At 48.3% G+C, this 27,279-nt stretch overlaps 2 protein-coding genes across 2 annotated transcripts; both read right to left on the bottom strand.

Annotated features, from left to right (window-relative positions):
• Positions 1-292: 292 nt before the first annotated feature.
• Positions 293-4,508, bottom strand: LOC117005803 (bile salt-activated lipase-like). Its single transcript, XM_033077841.1, has 11 exons — positions 4,443-4,508; positions 4,024-4,174; positions 3,686-3,808; positions 3,191-3,388; positions 2,963-3,093; positions 2,444-2,551; positions 2,135-2,252; positions 1,676-1,862; positions 1,247-1,450; positions 935-1,132; positions 293-497 (listed from the first exon to the last, which is right to left on the bottom strand). Exons 1-11 carry the CDS (start codon positions 4,506-4,508, stop codon positions 293-295), a joined length of 1,689 nt encoding a protein of 562 aa, XP_032933732.1.
• Positions 4,509-14,490: 9,982 nt separating this feature from the next.
• On the bottom strand, positions 14,491-24,116 carry GFI1B (growth factor independent 1B transcriptional repressor). Its single transcript, XM_033077720.1, has 7 exons — positions 24,017-24,116; positions 19,040-19,168; positions 17,594-17,740; positions 16,785-17,047; positions 16,400-16,537; positions 15,788-15,953; positions 14,491-15,376 (listed from the first exon to the last, which is right to left on the bottom strand). The coding sequence occupies exons 2-7, from the start codon at positions 19,152-19,154 to the stop codon at positions 15,198-15,200; spliced, it is 1,008 nt and encodes a 335-aa protein (XP_032933611.1). The 5' UTR covers positions 19,155-19,168; positions 24,017-24,116; the 3' UTR covers positions 14,491-15,197.
• Positions 24,117-27,279: the final 3,163 nt, after the last annotated feature.

The following is a 27,279-nucleotide window of genomic DNA, read 5'->3' as shown; positions in this document are numbered from 1 at the left end:
GACAGGCCAGGATTGGGGCTGTCCTGCCTGGGCTCACAGGGACAATGAGGAAAAGCACCCCCAGGGCCAAGAGCTGGCTGGGCAGGGACAGACTAGACCCCAGCTGCCAGCACTGCCCCTGGGACATCAGGGTGTCACAGCAGGGGAACACACATTGCACACACAATGGAAGTCCTTTGCTGCCTGAAATTAATATTGGCAAGAAAACCCTGTCATGGCAAATGAAATCAGAACCAGAGTCACTCAGTCACTCAGTTACATGCAATGCTTTAATGAATTATTTTCAAAAGTTTCAGAACAGCAACTCCGCCTGGGAGATGTTGGCAACCTGTGGCAGCTGCAGATAGTCTGTGTTCCAGAAGGAGACATACTCAGATCTCAGGTCCTGTTTCACAGACTTCTTGCCTATGTCGTGGTTGATATCCAGGTAGTACTTGCCCTCATTGGTGTAGGCTGGCCAGGAAACGGGCACGTCTGAATTCCCTTTGTTGGGATCACTGGGGAAAAAGGAGAAACAGAAGCTCAGTTTTATCAGGGCAGCTTGGGGATGCAGTTTAAGTGTGTGACCATGCAGAGTGTTTGACAGTGGCACAAGCAATAGGAATTCTGCCTGACAGGAGTGAGTTGATGACTCAGTCTCCTCCTTCCATCCTCACTAGCATCATCCCTGGCTCCACTCAGGGACTTAGGTCCTGCCTGAACACCAGGATTCAGAAGTAAACCTCATCAAGAGGAAAGAGAGATCATAAGTTATGAAAATGCCTCTGCCCTCCCCAAGTGTGGTATGGATGAGGAGAATGCAGAGCAATCTCCAGCCCTGAGAGACACATAGCCCTGCACAGAACACAGACAGAGAATTTCCAGGAATGATCCTGCAAAGTTACTGGGCAATAGCAGCAGCCTGAAATGCTGCATTAAACCACAAATCACTCACCCAGTCCTGGCAAAATTGGTCCAGTAAGCAATCATGGCCTTTGAGACAGTCCTGTGCTTGGGCCAGTAGCCCAGAGGGGTGGCAAAGGGCTTCCCAAACACGTACTGCAGGTCATCAGCATGGTCTGCCCCGACCCAGCTGGGGTAGACGGGCATGCGGGACGGCTCGGAGAACACGTAGCTGTAGGTCTTGCCACTCCTGGGAAAGAAAAGAGCCTGGCTGAGCAGCTGAGAGGGGACAGCAGAGCCCTCTTAACCCACTCCTCAGCCCCCCAGGTTGGCTTTGGGCTCCTGTCACGGCTCAGCTGCTCACTTGGCATTCTGCAGATGCATGTCCAGTGTCTTCTGTGTGGGGATCAGGAAGATGTAGTCAGTCATCAGCTGCACCACCGTCTTCTTCACATCCTCCTGCGAGGGTTTGTCACCCCAGCTCTGTGTGTAGATGTTGTAGGTGGCGTTGGCTCCAGCCTCGCCTCTGTCCACGGTGAGGCCTTCGACCAATTTGTACACCTCATCCCTGGAATGACAAGTGATATTAATTAATTACTGACCATCAGCTTCAGGGAGCTCAGGGCTCTTGCCTGCTCCTTTCTCTTGCAGGCTCTGGACTCAGCAGCAAAAGCCTGGGCAGCCAGGCTCACAGTGACATCCTGTTTTGGAGGCCATGCCTTGCCCACTCAAGTGTAACTCTTTTTAAGAGCAGATGTCTCGTGTTGAGGTTCTAAGGGCACGTGTCACTCACGCAGTGACTTTCACCAGCGGGCGGTTGATGGCCGGTAAATCCACACCGGCAAAGAAGTGCCCGTCCATGTCATTGACCCCAGCCACGTAGTCGATGTCGGCAGCGTTGGCAAAGAGGTTCTCTGGCACATCTGGGAGGAAATCCCCATCGACCACAGGAGACAGGGCGAGGGTGTGCACCAGGGGCACTGCAGGAGACAAGAGTGGAGTCAGTGTGGTGGGGAAACACCACCTAACACCAGATGTGTGGTCTGGCATTTCCCAAGAACAGGATTAGGTGGCAGTGTTCACCTGAGCAATGAACATCTGCCTACAGAAAGTTGAATGCAAGAACTCTCATTAATGTCCCTTTTCTGAAGGGCACAAGCATCACCTCAACACACCTGGCAGTTGATCCAGGGTCCTGGGTTTGTGGAGCCCAGGGTGGCTGACAGACCACATCATGGGCTGGGGGACTTACTGGGCAGGTTGGTGAGCTGCAGGTGATAGGCCAGGGTCAAGGTTTTGGGGTCAGAGCTGCGCAGGCAGTTGGCCAGGATGGTGGTGTTGTGTGTAAAGCAGCCCACCTTTTCTCCAAGCTGCAAGAGGACAGAGAAAGATCCAGGCATGAGCTCCCAAAGCCAGGGCTTATTCTTGTAGAGGCAGAGCTGTGGGGTGGTTTCGATCTGAAAGCAGTGACTTTTCACAGCTCCTGCCCAATCCCTTCCCAGCCATGCCCTCCTCTAGGGAATGGCTTTTTGGGTTTTTCCAGGCACAATGTGCACATTACCTTTTTGGCCCAGAGGAGTGGGTCCCTCTGGATGGCCCAGCTGCAAAGCGCAACACCGCTCTGGCTGATGGCTCTCTTGAACAGACCCTTGTTCTTTGGGGACAGCGTCTGGGGACAAAAACGGAAACAAGAAGGCTTTGGGTACAAACTCCTGGAGAGATCATGGCCTGCCAAACACAGTGCATGACCTTGCAGGTTCTGCACCTCTCCCAGGGAAACTGCCAGGTGTTGTGGTGTTTGACAGCAATAGGAGTTGGAGTTAGAAATGAGATGTTGGTCAGAGGAGGGGACATGGAAAATAAAGGCTGTTTCTTCACAGGACGCGTGGCTGCAGTGGTGGGGCTGATGAAGCTGGAGAAGGAGGAGCAGCTACAAAGCACCGAGGCTGAGCATGGCTGTCCTGGCCAGGGCAGCACGTGAATGAGGCAGCAGTTGGGGAGGAAAGCAGGTGAGTGCCAAGGGTCCCTCTCTCTGACTGACAGAGAAGGGCTCTGATCAGAACCAGCAAGGACAATTCACCTGCAGGGAGACACTGGTGGCACCGGCCGACTCCCCAAAGATGGTGATGTTGTCGGGGTCACCTCCAAAGGCCTTGATGTTCCTCTTCACCCAGGCAATGGCCATGTGCTGGTCCTTGAGCCCGTAGTTCCCTGGGGACAGAGATCACCCCCCAGTGAGCAGGGGCACAGCAAAGCTGTCAAACTGGGCAGCCTGGACAGGGATCCCGGCAGGGATCAGCCCTGCTACCTGGCAGGTTTTCGTCCCCGGTGCTCAGGAAGCCCAGCGGCCCCAGGCGGTAGTTGACGGTCACCACGATGACGTTGCCCCGCACGGCGATCTCCTCCCCATCGTACAGGTAGTTGTCCAGGAAATTGGCTCCCTGGCTGCCTCCGACCAGGAAAGCGCCGCCGTAAATATAAACCATCACCGGCAGGTTGGTAGAGACTGGGAGGAGAGGAACAGGAGCAGAGTGAGCCCCCACCGAGCTGGAAGGTGCTGCCCCTGCTGAATTCCCTCCCTGAGCACTGCTCCACCTGCCCTGGGCAGGATGGACTTGATGCTCTGCAAGAAAATCCTTGCTCTGCTCAAGAGGCTGACCCTCCCAACAGGTGAAGGTGAGGGACCTTGTCTGACACAGTTCCCACCTTTTCCCCCTGAAAATCACTGCTCAGCACCTGCCCACTATGGAATGCACACAAGGCAGGTGGGAATGTCCTGCCCAGGTCCCTGCCCAGCACATACTCTGTCTCCTCCCCTGAGGGATCCAGATGTTCAGGTAGAGACAGTCCTCACTCCCACGCACATCAGTCTGTGTCAGCTTCATCTGCATGCAGCGTGGTTTGAATTCTTTTGCTTCCAGTGTTCCTAAGAGGAGAAAGGGAAGACAGCATTAGCTGTTCTCTGGTTGCAAGGTGTCTGCTCACCCATCCTTTCCTCTCTGAGCCCAGTGCAGTGGCAGCAAAGCCTCCCCAGCCACTGTGACCAGTCTGAGTAATATGTTGTACTATGTATATGAGATTAAAGAGATAGAAGTGAAAAAATAAAACCCCAAACCAAAGGCATTCAGAAGTTGATCTTACCATCCCAGCCAGGATGAGGTTCAGGGTCTCGCAGAGTCTTGGTGGGGGCAGCAAAGGGAATCCCTCTGAAGATGTCAACGTAGCTCCCAAAGAGTCCCAGTTTCTTATTCTCACCTTTCACAAATCCTCCCTCGGTGTACACCACACCCAGCTACACGTGGTACCATGGAGAAGAGAAAATCCATTGCTCTCTCTTTCATTACTCTGGTTTCCCACATTGCCTCATACCCACATCCCACCCTCCCCATCCATGCCCTTGTGGAAAGCCCTCAGGTGCCACTGGAGCTGTGCCTGTGCAGGTGTCCTGCAGGTGCCCATTGGAGCAGACAGGCAGCAGCAATTGCCCCACAGTCCCAAAGACAAGTGGCAGAAGGAGAAAACCTCCAGCCTTAGGCTGCAAACCCAGCCTCTGTACTTACGGTCGCAGCCCAGGCTCCCCCGAGGCAGGAGCACAGGGCCAAGGCCAGGATGTGCCAGTGAGCCATGGTGAGGGCAGTGCTGAGCAGACAGCCCCAGCTGCAGAGCTGTGCTTATATAGCCAGGAGTGCAGGTGTGGGCCAATGCCATGGGCCAGGCTTGGCTCAGAGCTGAGGCAGGGCAGCCTCCACACCCTTGTCCTTCAGTAGCCTGAGGCCAGTCCATGGCTGAGGCAGAAGGGCATGGCTGTGTGAGAGCCCTGCAGGTGCTGCTTGTGTGGGCTGGAGGCCAAACCTCCTCAGGTGTCTTTTCTATTTTTCACATGGCCACCATCCTGATCAGACTGTACTTTCCATACTCAGAGAGGTTTGGGAATGCCATTTATCTATTATTCTTCCTCTCTGGTGTATTACCAGCTCATTTGGATACTTGCCTCTCTCTTGGGAGCTTGTTGAGCTTCCTAAAGGACTCATTAGCCAGTTATTATGAAAATGTATACACTCATTTATCCACAGCATTGGTGCACAATTTCTTCCAGGTCTGGAGAGCAGCATTCAGTGGTTTAGTTGAGATTTCTTAATCACAAAGATGGCATTGTGTGGATGACAGGTTCTGCTGAGGCCAATGAGGTTGTCACCCCAAAACTGGGAATTATTATATCCTTCTCTAGGAAACAGGGAAGGGATCAGGTTTGCACTCTGTGGTTCAAACAGACATGGGGCTGTCACCGGATCAAGTGAAAATGAGGTTTGTGCTCCAGCTTCCAGAAGAGAAGGACTTACCTGAGTGACCAATGAGTTCATTTAGCTTTGGCCCAACCTCTGCATTAAGGGGCAATGTAAGAGGAAAATGCCATGAAATTTTTTTTTTTTTCTAAGTGCAGATGAAGGCCAACAGTGAGAAAATGAAAGATGTTTCTTGTGGGAGATCTCCCACATTTTTCTTCTGGCAAAGCCAATCGGAGCCACTGGAGACACAGGAACATATGGCATCGATTCCTGGCAGAAAGCAGATCTGCTGCACCCCAGGATGTGTGGGGTGTGCTGGGGGGGACAGTGCTCTTCACGACATCCCCAGGTCCCCTCCTCACCAAGTGGATTTTTGCTGAAGTGGCCCCTGACAGGCAGTTTCTCCCTCTGTTGTGCCAGACCTAAAGGGATAAAGCAGAACAAGGCAGCAGCTTCAGCAGGTGAAGCTCTCCAGCCCATCTCCCCCCTGTTCCTGAGCTCTCCCTTTTCCATGGGATCCAGCACATGGGACATTTCTGGCACAGCTGAGCCCTGTGTCCCCCACTGCTGTGGGGTCTTTGAGTCAGGGTTGGTGGCACATCTGTGTGTCTGTTTTACAGCTGCTGCTCTTCCTCCTGCTCATCCCAGCAAGGTGGGAACTGGGTGTGTTCCTGCTGTGAGAGCTCTGGGATGGGTAGAAGCAGAACCAGCCCCAAATACCCAGAAGCTAGCCTCCCCCCACAAAACCATAAGCCTGGCTTAGAAGTTGTGATAAATGATAAAAGAACTGTTTTCAGCCTGTAGGGTGCAGCAGTAGCACATTTTGATGGAAACAAAGAATACCAGTTTGGAAGGGATCTCAAGGATCACCTGATCCAACCTCCCTTGGCAAAAGCCCGGTCTAGTTAAGAGAGTCCAACAGATCTGACATGTGTCTAGTGTTGGGTAACCCACCACTTCCCTGGGGAGATTATTCCAATGACTGTTTGCTCTCACTGTGAAAATTTGTCCTCTAGCATCCAATTGCAATCTCCCCAGGAGTAACTTGTTCCCATTACCCCTCATTTTCTCCTCCTAAAGGGAATCTCCATCGTCTCTGTAGCCACACTTTAAACATTTGAACTTGGTGATAAGTTCTCCCCTTTTCAGGTGGGCTGACACCAGAGTTCTAGAGCTCACCTGAGTACTGCCAGACCTGAGGGGAGACTCCCAGAGCTGTGAAAGCAGGTGGCAGCACAGCACAGGGAAATGCTTTAAAAGGAGACACCCCTGGCACTCTTTATGTGGCTTACACAGCAACAATAACCCAGGTGAGCTCGAGGGGAAAGCCTCTGGGTTGTTCTCTGGTTCCCTCTTTTGTGCTTCCTAGGGAAGATCAGCTTATCCATCCTGTGTGTGTCCTCAGTTCCTGAGCTCCCCTTCCTTCTGGGATTACTTTTTGTGTTACATTTAATCCAGGGAAAGGCTGGGTCTCTCTCACAGGTACTGGAGGACTCTCTGGGCTGAGAGATTCCCCAAATGTGACATGTGCTCTCCATAAATTCCAAACACTTATTTTCCTTAAGATTCCATGGCATTCTTGGAAGTCTGGGCTCTGAGTGGAGTGGAATGTCATTAGAGGAACTAATACATCTCCTAGCTGAGGTCTGGCTGCAGTTTCTTTTTTACTTTTTATTCTATAGAGCTGTTACACTGATCCTGTGTTTCACCTTGAGCAGAAAACAAAAGGTTTATGTAAAAGGACTGTGATATAAAAATAGAGTGCAGTGGACAAAACTGTCAGGAGTTAAAACATTACCTCCAACTGCCCTCTGCTAATAGCTTGCATCCTTTTCTCCAGGAACAGTGACATTCAAAGTGCCTGGCAAGGGGGTTCCAGATTATTGGAAGTCTTGGTTACAGAGAGCAGAAACCCCTTCTGAAAATAGCTTTCTTAGGGGAACTCTGCTCCAGTGTAAACCAGAATGGACTGTTCAGTTCTCATCTATACCAGTAAAAATCCCTATCAGCCCTGTGCAATGCCCAGATAGTGGAGGGCAGAATATGCTTCATTTCCTTCCACATTGTGTTCTCTTACTCTTAGCAATGTTTCACAGCACTAATTATCCAAATTACAACACTTCTTTCCACGTTATTATTGCTCCCCTTCAAAGAAACCTTGTCCTTATTGGGCATTTTCATCCTTGGCTCGTGCAACTTCAACTTTTATCTCCCTCCTTCGAGCCGCAGCTTTTCCCCGCTCATCTTTGTAATCTGACATTGTGATTTGTTCATTTGTGTGCTTGTTTTTCTCCTCGAAGATTTGCTGAATCATTGGGGAGGAGGCAAGAGCTGTAGAGGCAGCTGGTGGCCAGTGATAAAACCACAGCCACATCCAGCCTTCAGGGTTTGCAGGTGACAGCCCTTCAGTTGAAGGCTTGAGTCACATTCCCTTCTGAGCTAAGATTGCTGGGCACTTTGGGATTGAGGAAGAGATGATGAGGAGGTGGTACCACTAAAAGAGAAATTACTGTTCCTACAAAGTGACCACAAAGTTTGTGTTTCTCCAAAATTAATAATGATGCTGTGAGACCTTGCAGGCTGGGGGCTAAATCCTGCTGACTGTTGTGCCCTTTTGAAGTCCTTAGGCACTATGAGCTATTCAAATGCAAAGTATTATTGATCTTGCTGAGTCCTCCACCACCATTTGTGGCACTGTGCAGCAGGCACAGGGACACACTTCTCTGACTTTCCCAGGTAACATGAGAAACCTCAGCTGTCTCGTGCACACTCAGTCTGAAACCCAAGGTCTCCAGCCCTGTCAGCTCTGCCTTTAAGGAAAAGAGTTTTGTGCAGATCTCCTAAGTATCATTCAGAAATAAAGTCTTACCAATAGTACATTATACTTGTCCTAAGGGAAGAGTTTTAACTTTAACAAAATTCCAGCTCACCTGAGTTCCATTTCTTGTTGTCCTACTCAAATTTGGGCAAATATTTTAAGGTGAAAAACACAGATTGGCAGATCCCAATGCAGAGACCTTGCTTTGATGCTTTATGGGGGTTTTGTGAGTTTTTTTCACAGTGTATTGCTGTGCACGTTCAGGAATTCTCCCTTGCTCTTATCTGCAGATCTTGAAGCTGCTACAGGCTGGGTCTAAATAAGGAGCTGAGGCAGGGATGTCTGACTGACACACTGCTTCACCATGTCCACGCTCTCAGGATGGGGCCCTTTCAAGAACAGGAATGCTCTGTCATCTCCAACTTCCCCTTCCTCAACTGAGACAAGAGATAACTGCTACTTTATAAAGAGAAAAAAACAGTGAACTTGACCACTGCTAAAAATCCCACCAAAGCTCCTAATATAGATGAGCCTGGGATGTAAGATAAAGTCCCATGGCTTTAAAATTATTCAAGAGGAAGGCAGAATCAATGGAGATGGGTTTTTAAAACTTGTTCTTCATGAGGAAGCCTTGAACATCAGAATTGTGTTGGCTTATGCTGAATGTGGCTGTTGCAGTTTGCTGAAGGGCACAGAGGAATTGAATGGCTTAGAGGTTGCTCACAACCTGGAGAATTGTAGATTATGGGCTGGAGCAGAATCAGCTGTGAGAAACTCAGCCTGAGAGTGGTGCAGAAACCACAGGGCTGTGACTCAATGGTGTAACTTTAGATGCCTACAGATACTGGGCTCCCTCTCTTCAGGGAGAGAAGTAGGTGCATACAAAGCAGGACTTCAGCCCTGGTTTAGATATGTGCTTTAAGAGCAGAAAAATAATTTCCTAGATAGATTTCTTATCAAAAAAGGGAGCTTTTGAGTCACCAGGTCACAGCAGAGATCTCCTGACCTACTGCTGAAGGTTTCCTGCCTCATATCCCATGGAGAGCTGGGGACAGCACTGCATCCAGGCAGCCAAGGATGAGCAGAGGGGCAGGGCTTGCATCTCAGTAAAATCCCAGATACAGACAGGACCCAAGACACCACCCTCAACCAAAGGTGGTGGGATGCAGGATGAGGGCTGTCCATATGGTCTGGATGAGCAGTGACCTGATAACAGTGGGGTCTGGTAGACTAAAGAAACGTGTTAAAGGTGTGCCACTGGTTCATCCTGCATGACCCAAGCAGAGGATGTGCCCTGCAGGAATCTCTCATTCCCCTCCCTGTCATGGCTGAGGTGTTTGCACAGGGAGCTTACACAGATCCAGGGGACCTCATCCAAACACAGGAGGGTGTCCCTGGTATGACCCTCAGCTGTATTGATTTGGTTATTGCTGCCCTAGGAGAAGATGTGAAAGGCTGTTTGCTGGCTCATGCTTCTGCAGCTCAGATGGGAATGGCCAGGATTTTCTATCCACTCAGGGGGCTTTACTATTTTTTTAGAGACAGAGCAATCATCTGTACACCAAACCTTAGTGACTGGTGCAACTGTGAAGTGCTAGATCCCTCTCCCAAACCTCAGGGAAGGCAGCAAGGGGGAGAAGCTCGCTCAGTAAGCATCAGAATTGTTTGTTGTAAATCTGACTCTCACCCTGGGCAATGCTGGAAGAAAACCTTCCCCATGCACTCCCTCAGGTCCCAATGTTCACGTTTGCAGCTCCCAGGCTGCACTCACCCGGGTTATTTGCATGGATGGGGGCTCCCTGGGTGGCACAGGCCAAGGCTGACAGGCCTTTCCTGCCAATCTGTCTGTTGCTCAGATGAAGTGGTTGGAAAGTGCTCACTCTCCAGTTCCCTCTTTGGCTCAGGCACTCTGATAAGGCCTGGGCTGTCCTATCTTGCCCTGGGAGCTGTTCCTCCTCCCTAACAGGCTCTCTTCCCTGGCTGACAGTTAGCAGCCGGCAGTGCTTGATAAACTTATCAGACCAAAGCTGAGCTCAGTGCACGCTCAGCTCCTCCCCAGCCCCAGATTTCCCCATTCCTGAGGACTCTCTGCTCTCTCTGCCTGCCTTGCTGGTGCTGTGAACACAGATCCCCCTTGGGCCCACAGGTCAAAATCAGCCCAAGGAGCAGATTGAGAAGTGCTCAGATTGAAGCAGCACATTCAAAGTGAGGGCACTGAGTGGGATGTTTACAGCATCCATACCCAGCTCTGTCTCTCTCCCTGCAATGTTATTCACAAGTTAAAGTGCTCTTGCCTGGTTTATCCTCTCTGTCTTGCTGCTCACCCTGTTCCTCTGCTGGTTTTGAGTTTAGTGAGTTTATGGCAGGGTCTAAGGATTGTGAGCAGCTCTGGACTGAGGGTGCTTTGCTGGATTCAGTTCCTATCACGGGTAATTGGTGCCGCAGTTGTGCTCGGGCGGTCCAGCCCAGATCAAGGCTCCATTGTGCGAGGTGCTGGATGTGGAAGATAAGGAGGAGCAGCCTCATTCCTGACTATCTTACCGTTAAAATAAACAAGTGAAATGAAGGGGAGAGGGAGGATGATTATCCTCCTCTCACAGATGGGGTGAAGATCTGAGAGCTTCACAGTGGGCTGAACAACTTCAGAAATCCAGCACTCAAGTCTAGCCCAAGGTCATGCAGGAAATGTGTGGCAGATCTTAAGTCTCAGTTTAAAGTTGCAGCCTTAAGATCAGTGTGTGTCCATGGTGACTGTTAGTTTTAAGATGGTGAGCCAGGAATTCTGCAGGGATCTGTGTTTTCTTCTCATCCAGCACAGAAATTCACTATCCCTGAATAATTTTTGTGTAGCTGTTCTGGGTTGCCTTCTCTGAGTGGATGTGCTTCCAGGTGAAAAGGGGGGGAAATCTCTGCTTTGTGAGCAGATTAAATGTTTTCAAAATGGTTTGTGATGTACTTTTAAAATTATTATTGTGTAGCAGCTTTGCAGGATGAACTGCATATCCTGTCCCATGTTAGGCCCTTAATGGTGGGCAGGAATGTTTTCCCTGTGCAAGGAAATGTGCATGCAGCTGTTTCTGGGAGACTGCCCCCACCTTCAAGTTTCCTTCTCTGTTGTGCTGATGGGCTGGAATTAAATTGCTGCTGTGTCTCCATCACCTGTGACTGGGGAACAACCTGCTGTGAGGACAAGGGACTCTGCTCTTCTCTTTTTTTTTTTCACTGGAAACCCTTTATTGTGCTGTCTAAGGCAGGAGGCAAGGGGATGCAGCAAATAACTTTAACCAGTAGAACCTGCACCCAACTGGAGTTTAATTCTTCCCTGTCCTTCCTCTCAGTTCATTTTAGGGCTTCCCTAACAACACAAGAAAGCTTCAGGATCTGGCCTTCTCCAGGTTTGCACTCTGAGGTTGTTACAACCTGAAGATAAGCTCCAGCCCAACGCTGTGCTAGCTGGGAACACCCCTCTGCTTCCTGCAGGTGTCCCTTGGCTCTGGCCTCATTAGGAAGACAGATTCATCCCGTGTCCAAACTGAAATCCATCCTTAATCATAGCTCTTCTGGGCTGCTGCTCTCAGTGCCTCAAGGCTGTCTGGAAGACACAGAGGCACCTCTCTCCTCCTGACAGATGCCCGGGGTTAGTGCTTTGCATGTCCCTCATTTGCTAAACAAAACAGCCCAGAGACCAGGATTTTTTTTCCCTAGCAATGAAGGGAAGAAGGTGTGAAGGGGACTGGGGAAGTACAGGATACAGAGCAGGCTCAAAGAGAGGCAAAAAACAATCAGCTCTTTCTTCAGCCACAGAGATTAGTTGAGATTTTGCTTTCTGCTATCTGTTTCCTTGACTGACTGACCAGAATGTTTGTGATGCAAGGGGAGGTGGTGGGAAAGGGGTTGTACCAGAGTGATCAGAACCAAGCAGGATTTGCATGTTTGGAGAGCAAGGCTGGGTGTGTTTGGGGTTGGTGACAGCCATGGCTGGTCCTGATGGGTGCTGAGCATCCTTGGGTGCCCATGCTGTAGATTCAGCAGCTCCAAGGATCCAGGCAGCACTCTGCCTGCTCTTTGTAGCTGGTCTGCCCGTGGCTGCTGCAGTGCTGGGAGGGAAGAAGGGGCAGTGGGGCTCTGCCTTGTTCTTCCATAGGCCTCAAGCAATGCCAGGGCTTGGGCATTGGGTGATCTTAAAGTGGCAACTCATTGCTCAAGGGGAAGAAACTGTAGTGTCTTAGTGGAAAACACTGCAAGTTAATTCCCTGTCCTCCTCCTCCCTTTTGACACCTCCTGTCTCTGGCTGGTCTGTCTTTGCTGGTGCCTTTGCCAGTGGCCCTCCTTCACAGGCTGTGCCTGTGGGAATGGGTCAGCCTGGATTCCCTGTACTGCTCTGGTCACAGATGTGTTCTGTGAGCTCTGCAGCCGCACATTGCCTGCAGCCATCCCAGTGTGCTCCTCCACTCGCTGCCCATCCAGCCCAAGTCATCCCTGGATCTCCTGGATGTGCTCCCCAGGCTCCTGACAAACACCAGGCTGTGTTAACAGCACCAGTTCTCTGCTGGCACTGCCTCCTGCAGTGTAGCTGTTCTTCAGGAATATCTGGGCTCAGTAACCCACCCTGGAGTCCTGGGGGAATGGCAGACAGGACTGGGGTGATGTGTGCTGTGTTTGGAGGGAGGAGCTGTAGGAGCACACAGGAGAGAAGATCCCAGCTGTCCATTGCAGGTTACAGCTCCTCTGTACCTTGGAAATCAAGGGCAGGAATGAAAATCTAATGGATACAGCAGCTCTTCTCCACGAGGCTCAGAAGAACCAGCTGTCTGGTTTGGTTTTATGAGTGGTCACAGGCACTCTTGCCAATTGATGTGTGCCAGCACTTGACTCCAAATGGCCAAAACTGGGAAGATTTACATGAGTCAGGCACCCCTGCTGCCCCAGGGAAGTCTGTGCTCGTGTGCCTGTGTGGTTTGGGGCTAGAGGGTTTTGCTCCTGAGCAGTCCAGGAGCTGACACCCTCTTTGAATATTTCTGTTTGCAGATTAGTGAAGGACCAGGGGAATAACAAACACAGTTTGCATTTTGGGCAGTAATTTTAATAAGCTGAAGTGACTTTACCTTGAGCAAGGCTTGTGCACGTGTGGGTGGGGCTGGGGACCAGTTCCATCACAGGTTATGCACCTTCCCCAGGATGGCTCAGGGAAGGACAGCAGGGATTTACTGGGGGCTTTGGCACTGTCTGTTGGACACACATTCTGTGTACCTGGTGTGGCCCTCCTGCTCTGCAGAGCTGGCTCTGGCTCTGTGGGGCTCTGCACCAATCTGTCTCCAGGATCAAAGTCTCTCTAATGGGAGCCCTTTCCTGCATGTGAATTTCCATCTTAATTCCCACTCAAACCATAAAGAGCAATCCTAGACTCTTTCCCTTCTCCTTTTTCACCCCATCCCCACTGCCTGTGTCCCCAGAGTCAGGTATGAGCCATTATTTAAATGAGAGTTTTGAACATGAAATACACTGTGTTAGCCCAGTTACTGAGAAGGAACAGATTTATCAGATAAATCCCAGCAGGCCTGTACATGTCACTGTCTGGTATAGTGCAATAAAAATATACATTAGAATAAGTATAAATACATATTTACAGTGTACAAGTAAAGCCAGGAGTACAGACTCTGGGTTTGAGCTTCCAGGTACATATTAATGACTTAGAGCTTAGGCACAGCATTAAAGGGGCAAGTACATTTTAGGTCTTAGGAGAAAACTTGGGACTTACAGCAGTGGAACTGAGGGCAGTTCTCTCCTGGCAATACATGAATTTTCCACTTGGACCATTTTGTCCATGATGACAACCTTCCTTCATAAGCCTTAGGAGTGAAATGGCCACAGCCTGTTCCCAGGGTAATTCCCACTGGTGTCATTGTCCAAGGCTGCGTGCTCAGGGATGCAGTTATGGACTGAGCCATGTGCTGCTACAATGCCCCAATTAACTGAAAACACTTGTCTGTGTTATAATAATGTTATAATAATACTTTGTCCTTCCTGTTAAGAACTCAGGGGACTCCACAAACCTGAGTGAATGGCCCCACGTCACCAGGAGGGGTGGAAAAACAAAAGCCCAGTGCTGTGACTTGCCAAAGATCATAGAGAGAGAATTTGGCAGAGCTTGGAGGGGAACTGGTTCTTTACTTGCTCCAGTGCTTTGCTTCAACCTCTAGACCTGGCAAAAGGAGGAAATACCACTGCTCTCTTTGTGTAATATTTGTGAGGTACTTGCATGCTCTGCCAACATGCACAGACTCAGTCATTTCCTCCTTGAGGAGAGTGCCTGGCAAGCAGAGCTCTGGCCCTTGACATCGATCTCCAGGGTCACTCCTGCCCATGCAGTGACTCAGGATTGCTCAGGACAGCTCTAAGCTGGCATGTGCAGCATGCAGGGAAATATTGTGGGACATACCAGCCCTGATTCCAAGAGCAGCCAGGCTCTCCTGTGGTACCAAGACATGGGGATTATTAGCTCTTCCTGGAGCCTGCTTGGGATCTCTGCAGTGTGATGTGTCTGAGGAATGTATTTAGAGACCCCTGTTATCTGCTAGGGATAGGAGCTGTTTCTTCAGTATTTTCCTCCCACTCCAAGCTAAAAATACAGCACAGTTAACTTGTCATTTGATCACAGTAAATGCTCTGCTGAAAGAAATTACTTTAAGGTGTCTGTTGTCAGAATTTATGGCCTGGGCAAGTCTCTGCAGAAGGTTTGTCCAGGTTGAACACAGCTGACTGAATGCAATCTATTTGCATGCCCTGGGCTTATCTTCCCAACCATCAGAGCAGAACATGGTTACAGCACCAGCTTGGCACAGATTGTTGCTGCCACCAGCCCAGGAGTCCCCTCCTCCCCACTGGGCAGCCTGACAAACTGGATTCTGCTCCTGGTGTAAATCCAGAGTAATTGTGACCTTGGAGGAAAATTCCTCTGGATTTACACTTGAGCAGGTGATGTCAGATCTGGGCTGGTACCTGTTGCAATCAAGAAGTGAAAGCTCCCACAGGTTCCTTTGGGATGTGCAAGGCCATGTGGTGCCAAACACCGAATCCAGTGCATGACTTGGCCAGTCCCCAGGGGAACACAGGACACCATGGGAGCTTTATGAGGTGGATGGAGGTGCTGGGGACAGTCCTCTTCTCTGGAGCATGGAGTGGGAGCTCCAGCAAAGACCTGGAGGCAGGCATCACTTGAGGCTGTGCTGGGTCTCTCGGTGCCTCCGCAGATCCACCTTGCGCTGGAAGCCCTTGGCGCAGAGCTCGCAGCTGAAGGGTTTGAAGCCGGTGTGTTTGCGGCTGTGGGTGATCAGGTTGGAGCTCTGGCTGAAGGCTTTGCCACACACCTGGCATTTGTGGGGCTTCTCCCCTGCAGGGCACAGAAAATGGTAAAAAAAATGCTTTAACAGGTGAGGGAAGAGAGCTAGAAATGCATTTTAGCAGAGTCAGACCTGCTTGGGCATCAGGGTGCTGCCTTCACCCTCCTGGTGATGTGTCTGGATTGTGAAGAACCAGGGACAGTCCTCTCCAGCTGAGTGACCCATTCCCTGCATCCAGGGCTGGATACAACCCCACCATGCACCAGGGGCTGGCCAATAACCACCTCCTTGTCAGGCAGATGTGCTTCAGCCTCCTGCTGTCCCACCCCACATGGAATAATGACTTTCCAGTGCCTCTGGACACTGATCCCCACTCTAATACCTCTGTGTCTGGGGACCATGTACACGAGCATGATGGGCTCTAATTTTCATTTTTCTCATTGGAATATTTTGTTCCTCACCTGTGTGGATGTAGGTGTGCTTCTTCATGTCTGACTTCTGGTGGAAGCGCTTCCCGCAGTACTGGCAGGGATAGGGCCGTGTGTCCGAGTGGATCAGCAGGTGAGTGGAGAGGGTGGAGGAACGTTTGAATGTCTTCCCACACATCTTGCACTCAAAGCTTCTTTCCTGTTGGGGAAGGAAAATCATGGGATGTCTGAGGGTGCAAGACATGTGACAGAGCTTGAAGAGTGATGAGAATTGTAGATTTGATAAGCAAATCTCCTTGGCTCGTGGACTGCTAATGCTGGGTGCAGCACAAAGGGAATGCAGGGAGGGTTAATTATGGAAATGGATCACATCTTGTGATCCAAACTCCTGCACCCTTTAGCAGGAGGTGAGGTGCAGAAGAGCAAGTGGCAATGATCCTCCCTTCCCTTCCAAGGAATTCTGAAGGGCAGTCTGAGATTTGTGAGACCAAGAGCTATGACCTGTGATTTGCAGAGCTCCTGTCCTTGTCACTGCACGCCACAGGAAAGGCATCACGTTTGTAACCTAGGAAGTGTGACTTCCTCTACAATGGATTAAGCAAGAGCTGAGGGCCAGAGCTGGTTCTCTGGAACCCTGCCACCCACCTGGGAGTGGATGTTGGTGTGCTGCTCCAGGCTCACAGCGTGCCCAAAGGTTTTGCCACACACTTCACAAGCAAAGGGACGGGTCCCGCTGTGAGACCTTCGGACATGGACCTCCAGTCCATGGGGAGTGGAGAACACCTGCAAAACAAAATCCCAGTGATTTTTCTGACACGAGGTGACTGCATTTCCACCTTTGTTTTCAATCCCTTCTCTTTGTTTAATTCTGAACTGGAGCATTCCCAGTGCCCTGTTCTCCTGACTGCCCACCCCGCTCTGAGCCACACACTTTGGTGTGACCAAATGAAGAATGGGTTTCATGCTTCATGTGTGCAATGAAAATCCCTCCAGGCCCTCCCCATCCCAGAGGTTCTCATCCAACACACACCTTGTTGCACTTCACACAGTGGAAGGTCTCCATGTCTGAGGAATAATGCAGGCTGTAATCCAGGGGGGGCTCAGTGCTTGGCAGGAGGTGGCTCCCATAGAGGCTCACAGGGTGCTCCAGCAGGGCTGACTGCATGCTGGAAGACATCTGCTGGTAGCTGTATGGCATGTGGAAAGCATCCCAGGAAAAGCCAGCTTTGTAGAAGGTTGGGGTGCTCACTGTGTTAGTGCAGTCCTTGATCTGCAGCCCTGGCATGGCCATCTCTGAGTTTGCAAAGAGAGGGAGAGGTGAGGGTCACACCGTTGCCTGAAGTTGGGCACCTGCAAAAAACTTCCCCATCTTGTCTGACCTCTGGAGTTGCAGCTGGCAACTTCTCCTTGATACAAATCCTGATTCCCCAGGCAAAGTTCCTGTTGTGACTTTGATTTTAATCTGAGGTAATTTTATGGCAAAGAATGCCATGGAAATTGTATGGCTAAGGAAATATTAAGACCTGTGCTAGCCCTCCTTGATGGGGTGTTTGAACAGGTATCCTTTGGGCACCTGCCCTGACCCACACAGCACAGAGCTGCATTGAGATAGGGAGTTCATTCATTGTGTATAACAGCACTATCCTTCATTCTGTCTGGAGTACACCAGAACTGTAAAGGGAAATACAGAATGCTCCTGATGAGCCCTGCCTGGGGCGAGTTCGACCACTGATGTCAAAATAAGAGCTCTCATTTACTGAAAATCTGGGCCCAGTTTTAGGGGCTCCATAACCAGCTCAGCCCTGATCTCTTTTGCAATTGGGGTTTTGGGCAGCCAACCTTGAGCTGAAGGGCCTGGCAGCATCCTGCTCAGGTACTGGACAGGGACACCTTCTTCTTTCAGTTCAGGTGGGTCCTTTTCTTGTTTTGGAACCACACATCCCTGGTCCTGTTTCTTGATGTCCTCTGGTGTCCTGTCTCCTGTGGCTGTAAAGAGCAATGTCACAGTGCTGTCACTTTTGCTGTTACAAGAAGAGTCTGTTTAGGTGAGTTTTGTACTCATGTGTGAACCCCTGCCTGGGCACAGCAGCCCATGCTCAATTCCCTGAGGAAGTGCAGAGTGATACAACCAGCATTCAAGGTCTGCCCATTGCTGAGGAAGGGAAATTCCAAGCAGGATGAGATGACAGGATCCTTGATACTTGATACAGTTAGAGAAAATCAACCCTAGAATTATGCTGTAAGAATAATTTCCCTATTTAAAACCATTTCCTTTTGTGCAGCTAACTAACAATCACTAACTTATTAACCTCCCCACCCCTCTCCTGAGAGAGCTGGGTATTGTAAACCTGGATTTATGGACAGCCAAGTAGGGAAGGAGAGAGGGGAGACAAATCCTTATGCACTGAGCCTCATCTCCTCCTGCTCACACTCCCATTTAATTGTCCATGCTTGTCCCAGCCCTTAAAGACACCAGCCAACCCTTGTTAAACTTTGCAGCAAGAATCTAAAATGGACAGAGGTCCAACATGTGTCTCCTTTCTGCTGGAGATGGGACAGACCTGCTGAAGGACAGTATTTCTCTGTTGTCAAAACCTGCCACTGCACCAGAGACACAGCAAATGGTCGAAGGATGATGGCAGGAATGGAAATTAAAATGTTACCTCCTTTCTTTTTTATCAAACTTATCTCAGGGCTAGACTCTAATTTGATAGCCAGGGCTAGAACAAAGAGTAAACTGATCCTAAATTTGAATAAAGAAAATTTGAATGGTGCCTGAAGGAAGAAGATAATTACCCTGGCCCTGCCACTGCTTGGATGGCTGTGGGAGAGCAGGAGCAGAGGGAGGACAGCAGAGATGGGCAGAACTGTGATGGCAACACCCCAAGGTAGAGAAGGTGAAATCCAGAGGGAATGTGGGCAGTGAACACAGAAGAAATTGGAGATGAAGGTGGCGGAGTTGTGTTTGTGGAACACTCACAACAAGCTCTTTTCCCAGCTATGAGTGGCCTGAAGTTGGTCATTTTCCCCAAATGTGACCAACTCCACACAGCATCTCATAGCTCAAATCTCCTCAGCACCCCAGCAGGAAACAAAGGGAGGATCAGTGTGGATTTGGTGTAGAGAAAGGACACAGTGAGGGATCAGCTTGCCCTTACACTGACAATCCCTGCGTGGGAGCCCTTGGATGTTCTTTAGCTCACTCCTCCTGCTCCCTTAGCTGCCTACTGAATTACTGATTTACCTCAGTGTGTTCCTGCAAGGCCAGGGGATGGATTGACTCACCAGTGAAGGCAGAGGTGACTGGACCCCAGGTGAGTACTGGCAGGTCATCTTCCACACAGCGGTGCTGGTGATAGGTGTGAGCCTTTTTGCTCTTCACCAAAAAGGAACGTGGCATCTTCCATTCACTTTCTGGGATGAAACACAGAAAAACACCAGGTAAACCTCTGTGCCTTGGGGAGTAACCTCCCACTTGTTTCACATTAACTGCACTCTGTAAAAATCACACTTCACAATTGACCCCAAGCTGAGGCAAAGGATTACAGAAAAGAAACAGGGACAGGATTAACCCAAGAGCTTTGTTAGAGACCAAAAGTGTCTGTGGAAGGCACGTTGGAAGCCAGGACCTGTCTCTGGTAGCCCTGCTCTGGCTACAGAACAGGCTGCATCTCTGATCTCCTCCCTGACAGGGAACCACAGCTTAGAGATCCCCACTGGAGAAAGTCTGAGTGTTTGTGCTGCACCTGGAAGGGCCCAGTCTCAAGCCATGGGAAATTATGAAATTATTATATAAACAATAATGCTAGAAACTACATCAATAACAGGAGAGAGACAGGGAAATCCCTGCAGAGTGATGTGTGGAGAGTTTCCCTCTTGCTTGAGTAGTTGGAGTTCTGGCTGACAAACAACAGAGCAGAGGCAGAGCAGCAGGGCTGGCTGAGAAGTCTCTTTTTGGACACAACTCAAATATTACAGACCGTTGAAATGGCGGGTTAGGGACAAACATAAAATGCTGAAATTTAATCATACCAAATTCTCTTGCAATGAATGTGTTATCTTTGCTACCCAGAACCCAGCCCACCCTGTGCCTGCTCCCTGGGGCTGGTAACTGCTCTGGTGGAGGCAGGGTGGCAACAGGGACAATGTTGTGTGCAGTAATAGCAGCTGGTGCCTTATTTGCATGTGTATTTGCATTTTCCCTTGTAATTGTTTAGGATAGAGGCACTAAAAACAAATCTTGCTATATTTCATTTGAAAAGTCAGCATTTAAGTCCTGGCTTTCTGTTGACTGGAAACTGTTATTAAGTTTTACTCCTTCCTGAGAGCAATTCAGTGGAACCTACTTGTTTACTAAAGAAAACCCCTCAAAATCCATACAGTTTGCTCCTGTTAAGCAGAAATTATATGAAATGTATGTCCAAGGACAGAGCAGTCCTGGAATCCCAAAAACGCAAGGATGGAAAGGTCTGTTCCCCAGAGTTCAGAAGTGTCTGTACTACCCCTAAATATAACTATAGAGCACAGTGGTGTTGTTTAAAGGTCTGAGTGCCACATTTACAGTGGTGCCTAAAGCTGTGGGATTCCCACAGCCAGGTCTGCTGGGGACAGGGGGATTGCCAGAGTGCCCCCAGCCCAGCTGCCTTGGGATATGCTGTTGTCTTTTTAAATCTGGTCCAGGATTCCCACTGTTCCAGCTATGATTTCAGGGATCACTCCTGTTGGCTCTAACCATTTTTTCTTCTGAAATGACTCACCTGTTTTTCTTCATCTTTTTTCCAAGAAATTTACGTGTAGCTTGAGATGAATAATAGAAAGCTGAGGCCAAGAGCAGACTGTTAATTTAATTTTAGAAAAAGGACAGAACAGCACTAAGGATGAACCATAAGCAGGCCCTTGAGGGAAGGGGGCACTGAAGTACAGGCTGCTTTTTGCTCTCCTAGAACTCTCTAATGAGCTTCATTCAAAGAGCGGTAAAGAGTCTGGCAGTGAAAAGCTGCAGGCACAGCAGCAGCTCCAGCTCAGTGCAAGCACAGGGGTGTTCTGCAGTGGGTTATAACCCTCCAGCAGCACTGCTGAGCTCCTGGTCAGCCCCAGCTGAGCTACCTGTGCACTGACCCAACCCTGCATTACAGACCTGTCCAAGTTAAAGTGCTGCCTCAAACCCTTCAGACCTGGAATTTCCACTCCTGTCACAGGGATTTTCCCGTGTGGTGAGGCAGCACTGTGTCCACAATGGGAGGTATTCACAACAGACACGGATTTCTCTGCCTGAATTAACCAGCTCATTTCCCTGGGCTTCCTCCACGGTGGCAGTGGGTGACTGGAGGGTGAGAGCTGCATCCAGCTGTGCCTGCTGGAACAGCCACTCTCCCTGCCCTCGGGCTAGACAATCCTGGGGAACCCTGTGGCAGCAGCTGGGCAGCTCAGCCAGGCAAACCAGAGCACAGGTGCTTAAGCAATCCAGCAAAGTTTCATGGCAGTGCCCACATGCCAAGTGCAGACAGCACTAAGTACAGCCCCTCTTTTCTAGTGCTGGTTGAAAGCAGATGTTCATGAATTAAAAGAATCTTTCTGGATGTGTTTGCCCCAGCCTATGTAAAAAGTCAAATTTGGTGCAGTATCCTGCCTGCTGATAAGGGCCACGACTGAGCACAACCATCTTCAATGGACTGAACGTTGCAAAAGGAAGTCACCTTCCCCCACCCCATTTTACAAAAAAAAAAAAAAAAAAAAGAAAAAAAGGAACTAGGAGCCCAAAGCAGAGTTAATTAACAACTGCACTGTGCACTGGACTGGCTTTGTGATTCACACAACCAGGCTAGAGGAAAGCTCCAAGCACAGATTGTGGCAGGGAAAAGGACTGTTTTTCCTAGAAACTCCAGATTATCTGTAGCAAGGGATCAGCTGCTCCTAATGGCTCACTGTATTTCCCAGGAAAAGCAGTGCTGTGGACAATGGACCTGCACCCTGCTACGTTTTAGAGTTATTGAAGCTTCTGACAGAATTTAGCTTCAACCTTTTGCTGAAAATTAAACTTTCTTTTTTTGGAATCTGTTCATTTCAGCCCCTGTGGCAGCACTTTCTACCTGGACTGGTAAGTGCACAAGGGAATTTATTGCTTGGGCAGGAGTGCCCATCAAAATGGAAGTGTTCTGGCATTTTTATTAATTCAATGTAGGACAAAAACCCAGTAGGTGGCTAGAATTGACATTCTTATTAGCCTGCCTTTCATGCAACTCTATAATAATGTTATAATGTGCCCTGAGGAAAAGACAGCAGGAGCCAAGGGGGAAAAAGCAGCTTCACTATTTTGGGTACCTCACCTGAAGCACCTTAGAAGAGTTTCTTTCAGAGTTATAAATTCCCCAGTCAGATCTGAAAGCAGATCCAGCATTTGCATGTTCAAACTCAAAGTTCCTTCATCCTCAGCGATGCTTTTGGATGATTTTGCAGAGTATCCCAGGTAAAACTCTAATGGGACACTGAAACACTGCAAATGGGCTTGGGTTTTAGTGTAGGGGTGGTGCTGACTCCAGGATCCTCATTTTGCTGGATGCTGTGTTATTCATGAAGCCCTAACTCTCACTTCACTGCACCACAGCTCTCAGTAGCCAAACCCACAGGACTTTGATGCAATTTAGAGGAAATTCATGCTCTCAGTGAATTAGGTTCTGAAGCCTTTAGTGAGGACAGCGTTTGCAGGATTGTGCCATGCTGAATTTCCAGGGAAAGCTCCATTCTAAAGCTGACTTGCATTTTTCTCTAAATTCAAGTAATTCTGTTTTCAGATTTCCAAGGTTAATAGTAGAGACTGAATGCTTTTTCTTGCTACACTCAGTGAAACATTAAATTTAATCTGGCATTACAAGGCTAGTACTCACTAGCAGTACATTACACCACATCTTCAGATAAGTTGATGAGCATACAAAGTTTCAGGCTAAAAAGGGCTTTTACCTTTCCATTCCTTAATTTATATTATTTATATCTTAATATTGCCCTTTTGCCGATTTATTTTCTTTTTCATTTTTTCTGGAAAAAGTGAGACTTCCAAAAACACAGAATAGTTTCTCTTTCAAAAGACTACATTTTTGAACAAAAAACATGCAAAGTAGAACACGAGGTGTCTGTGGTTTAAGAACCCAAATAAAATAAAATAAGAGGTTTTATGGACTCTTGACTCTTTAAATATAAAGTAGAATTTGAAAGAATTTCAGCTGTTTACAACAAAATTAAACATTTCTTCACTAGTCCACCCTGCAAAATCAAATGTACTTGGGGCAAGTAATTTAAACACGACTTTTTTATTGAAAAAATGAACAGGACATTTTAAATTCTTGTGGTAAGACTGGATAAACGGACATTATGGCAGGGGCAGCAATTTATGGTAGAAATTTTGTCCAAGAAGTTGAACAGAAATGCTGGTACAGCTGCAACATCCAGAAAAAAACTATTCAGTCTGTAATTGCAGCACTTGTTCTCTAGAAAGCTCACACAGCTCCCTGAGGTGTTGGGATTGCCACTGGCTTTGGGAAATTTTGCCTTAGGCTTCCATGGGTGGAATTACACAGTGCAATCTCCCAAATTCCAGATCTCCTTAATGTACAGATGCAATTTCAATGTGAACTTGCAAATCATTAATGTCTAGAACCAATCTTGTGATATGAGAAGGGTCTATAAATAGCTAATTCCATATGCTAAAAACTGTTAGATTAATCAGCCTGTATTTTAAAAGGGTGGAAAAATAATAAAAGATGGATTCAAAGCGAAAATCCTGAATGGGAGAGGAATTGTCACCTACAAAAACTGGCACAGGTGATGGCAGCAGAGGTGTGCTGCTCTCTGAATGTGAAGGTCTGGCCCTATAAAAGAGCAATTAAAAGGAAAAACACATTTTGCTCTCAATGGCAAAATTAAAAACTCCTCAACTCCTGCTGATGGAGCTGATTGGGACACAAGTACCTGAGACCATTGTCACATCTCTTATATTTTGTTCTATTCCCATTTCCACGTGTGAAAGTGAAGTACATGGCATATAATTTCAAAAGGTTTAATTCAAATGAGTCAGGTGAACTATTACCATAAAGGAATCCTCAGGACAAGTGGCTTAGCCAGTGGAATATGTTACATATTTGCAGACACAAGCAAAGAAGAAGAAGGAGGAAAAAAGCTTAGAAAAACATATCATAAAAATGAAAAAAAAAAAAAAAACCAACAAAAAAACAATGCAATTAAAAGTGTTTAAAAGAATAAATCAATCACCTGTTTGAGGGACTTTGCTTTACTGGATTTGTCTTGAAATCTCCTGAGACAAGCGAGGCGTCCTCTTCTCTCGGGACTCCTCTTCCACTTTTTCACTTGGTCGCAGTCGGCTGAAATAGATACTTCTCCTTTTTTCTCTCTGTTTTTTTCTTCCCCCTGTTCCCCTCCCTGATTTTTCAATCAGATTATTTGTGTCAAAATCTGGCGGTGAAGAAACAGCCAATAAGAGGCAGAGCCCAGAAAGTATTTGCTTATCAAAACTTCCCAGGACTTTGACAACTTGAAGAGAATTCACGATGCCCAGCTCGAAGCCCTGGGGGCAGCACCCTTCACTTTTGAGGGCAGCTTTGCCTTCTGCAGGAATACTCCTCTGTCATATTGACAAAAAGCATGACACAGGAAATAATGTACTGAGCAGGCATTTGTTATTTTGTCTTTTCCTTAAAAAAAAATAAAATAAAAAATTTTAAAAAGCCCTTAAGAAACCTGTATTTTTACACACATTCATCCCCTGCATCATATCTCTCACAAACAGACACACCATCTGTCTCACACACACACACACTCACATACTTGGGGCTCATAAACAAAACCATCGAGCACATATGCACAGAATTATTTTATTGCAGAATGGATCTTTTATCTCTCCAATTTCCAAGGAAAAACGAATAAATACTTGCACGGTATAACTGAAGAAGATGCGTGTTAATCACCCTTCATTTTCCCAGGCATATGTGTGTGCAATCCACACATATTTTAGGCATTGCTCTATCTATATACAGCTGTATACAGGGTATAAATATAGATTTAAGAAAGCTCATTAAGCAAGCTCATTAACAACAGCTTTGCAAAAAGCTCTTCAAGAGCAATAATAAGAATTTGCACTTCTATCGAGTGCTTTCAAAAAAGGTTTGAGAATGGGTTTGCAAATGTGAAATAATTGAGTGTCAGAGTAATGGCCCAGTGGAAGGAGGGAGGATGGAGCAGGGCAGAGTCCCCAGGTTGTTCTCTAGCACAGGTGGGAACACGAGCTGGAGAACAGTTTTTTTCTTTTAGAATCCTTGGGCATCACTCTTATTTGGAGACAAACAAGGAGAGCTGAAATCCCCAAATACCTGGGAGAGAGAGAAGGGGAGTAATTCCTTGATTCCACCTATTCCCTGGTTATGCCACCCCTCCTGGCTGTGCAGGTGTGTGTGCCCTCAGATGTCCCCTCCTGTGCTCACAGCTCTCTGTGCATGGTGGAACTGAGAGAGCAGAGCTGCCTTCCCAGGAATTTCTCATTCCAGAGTAAATAAGTGCACAGCAGCTGTTGTGTGCTGAGCACCGGACTGCCAGCAGCAGGAAAATTCCTCTGGAGATGGAGCTTTCCTGCTCCCTGTGAGCTCCCAAATGCATTTCACTGCTTCCTACAGCTGCAGGGCTCTGCTGGGTCCCTTTTCCTGCTGCAGCTCAGGGTGGGGAGCACCAGGAAGGAACAACCTTTGTTCTGCCCCGGGCCCAGCGGGACGCTGGGGCTTCCCTGACGGAGCAGATGTGGTCCAGGGACACTCGGGGCTGAGAGCAGAGGGACTGTGATGTGCTGTGCCCAGCACTGTGCCAGGACAGGCACGAGTGGCAGCTGTGGCATTGCCCCATGGCACCGGCCGGGCTGTGCAATGGGGTTGATGCAACTCAGAGATAGGAGCGTGGATTTCACCCACATTGAGAAAGATTCAGATTTTGATCTTAACCCATCTGTCATTTAGTGAGCATAATTAATTCTTGTTGTTTATAGAAGTGCACAGTCCCTTTTCCCGCTCCCTCCTCCCCTCCATATTTATCTAGCCAGGTTTTGCATGAAAGAAACGTTCCCAAGGCATTGTGCTTGGAAGCTGATTTGCATCCTCTTAAACACAGGCATTTGAGGGATTACATTTCCCGCTACAAAAACAAGCATTGTAACAGAAACCCAAAATGTACACTGCAGCTTCAGGGTTTTGTATGAAGACAGTTACAGGAATTAAACAAAACAGGAAAATGGCAAGCTGCTGAAAAGGACTGAGATGTTATTTGATGAAACATTGGAGCTGGCTTCTGCCAGCACCCCTGAGCTCAGACTTCCCGTTGACACAAAGTGCAAATGGCTGCAGAATGCGGCTCTTAAACTCAGACAGACAAAGTAACTCAACCACACAAAAAAAAAGTAGTTGTGTCAAAATCTTTAAGGTTCCTTCCAGGCCACTGTAAGATTCTATGTTCAGTAAAACCATCCCAGCCAGCTGATTTCAGAGGTGTTGCCAGGCACAGCCCTGTGGAAAAGGAAGATGCCTCCATCTCCAGTGTCAGTAACAGCTGGACCAGCTCTTCTGCCTCCCCAGTAGCCACGAGCTCACAAGGCCCAGATGTGAGTGCAGACAGACTGATCCCTGAGCTAATGGCACAGAAACTCTCCTTCAGGACCAGGGACATGGGGACACTGCTGTGGTTTCTCCAGCTCTCACCCACTCCTTCTCCCTTTATTTAATTCCAGGGATTCCTGTGGAGCCAAAAGCTGCAGGATGGAAGTGCAGTCAGCTTGGTTTGTTGTGTTCCACTCTTTCCTGGATTTCTGTCTGTGGCTTCTGTTCATCTCTTCACTGAAAAGGTGACTTACACAAGCTGAATTATAAACCCAGAGAGCTGGAGGTGCATTTGGGGCTGGAGGAACCTTTGAGCTGACCCCGTGTGGTCATTCTTGTTTTATGCTCTTCCTGTTGATATAATTCTCCCCGTTCTCTTGTATTCAGGCTCAGCAGAGAAGGGAGAGCCACAGAGGGCTTATCTGGGCTGCCAGAGGCTTGTCCTGGCCCTGACCCACACAGGCCACAGGGGATGTGGAGAGCCCTGCTTGCACACAAGGACATTTTAATTTTGTGTGCTGCTGTGAGTGCTTACTGCGTGTCACATGCTCCAGTGCATCCTAAGTAAACAGATTTTTAAATGTACAGCTCAGTAATGATAAACAGGTTAATTACAACATAACATGTCCCTTTTAGTGCAGTTGTTTCTCCTTTCAAATCCAGCAGCAAGCCCCTGCTATAGTATCCATGTTTTCTTTGTCAATTTGGCTGTTACAGCAATTAAGTCCCAGTAAAATAACACTACTAATTGCTTCCAGCTCTTTTCTGAAGCTCATCTTAATTTCCACTCTTTTCTGCGGCAGATTAAACAAACGTGTCTTCTGCACATCAAGAAAAAAAAAATTACCATCACTCTGTCCAGACCATAATAAATATTAATTG

This window comes from Catharus ustulatus, chromosome 21 (genome assembly GCF_009819885.2).
Source record: "Catharus ustulatus isolate bCatUst1 chromosome 21, bCatUst1.pri.v2, whole genome shotgun sequence".
Classification (NCBI taxonomy): Eukaryota; Metazoa; Chordata; class Aves; order Passeriformes; family Turdidae; genus Catharus; species Catharus ustulatus.
This window is presented reverse-complemented; position numbering and strand designations above follow the sequence as displayed.

Bases quoted from the DNA above. Each gene is read 5' to 3' on its own strand.
- LOC117005803 (XM_033077841.1), bottom strand. From the start codon at position 4,508: ATGGCTCACTGGCACATCCTGGCCTTGGCCCTGTGCTCCTGCCTCGGG. The intron at 3,809-4,023 runs GTAAGATCAACT...TTCTCCTCTTAG, and splicing joins ACCTCATCCTGGCTGGGATG to GAACACTGGAAGCAAAAGAA. The intron at 2,552-2,962 runs GTGAATTGTCCT...TTTTGTCCCCAG, and splicing joins CCACCAGTGTCTCCCTGCAG to ACGCTGTCCCCAAAGAACAA.
- GFI1B (XM_033077720.1), bottom strand. From the start codon at position 19,154: ATGCCACGTTCCTTTTTGGTGAAGAGCAAAAAGGCTCACACCTATCAC. The intron at 17,741-19,039 runs GTGAGTCAATCC...TGCTCTTTACAG, and splicing joins AGTCACCTCTGCCTTCACTG to CCACAGGAGACAGGACACCA. The intron at 17,048-17,593 runs GTTGGCTGCCCA...TTGCAAACTCAG, and splicing joins GCCAGGCCCTTCAGCTCAAG to AGATGGCCATGCCAGGGCTG.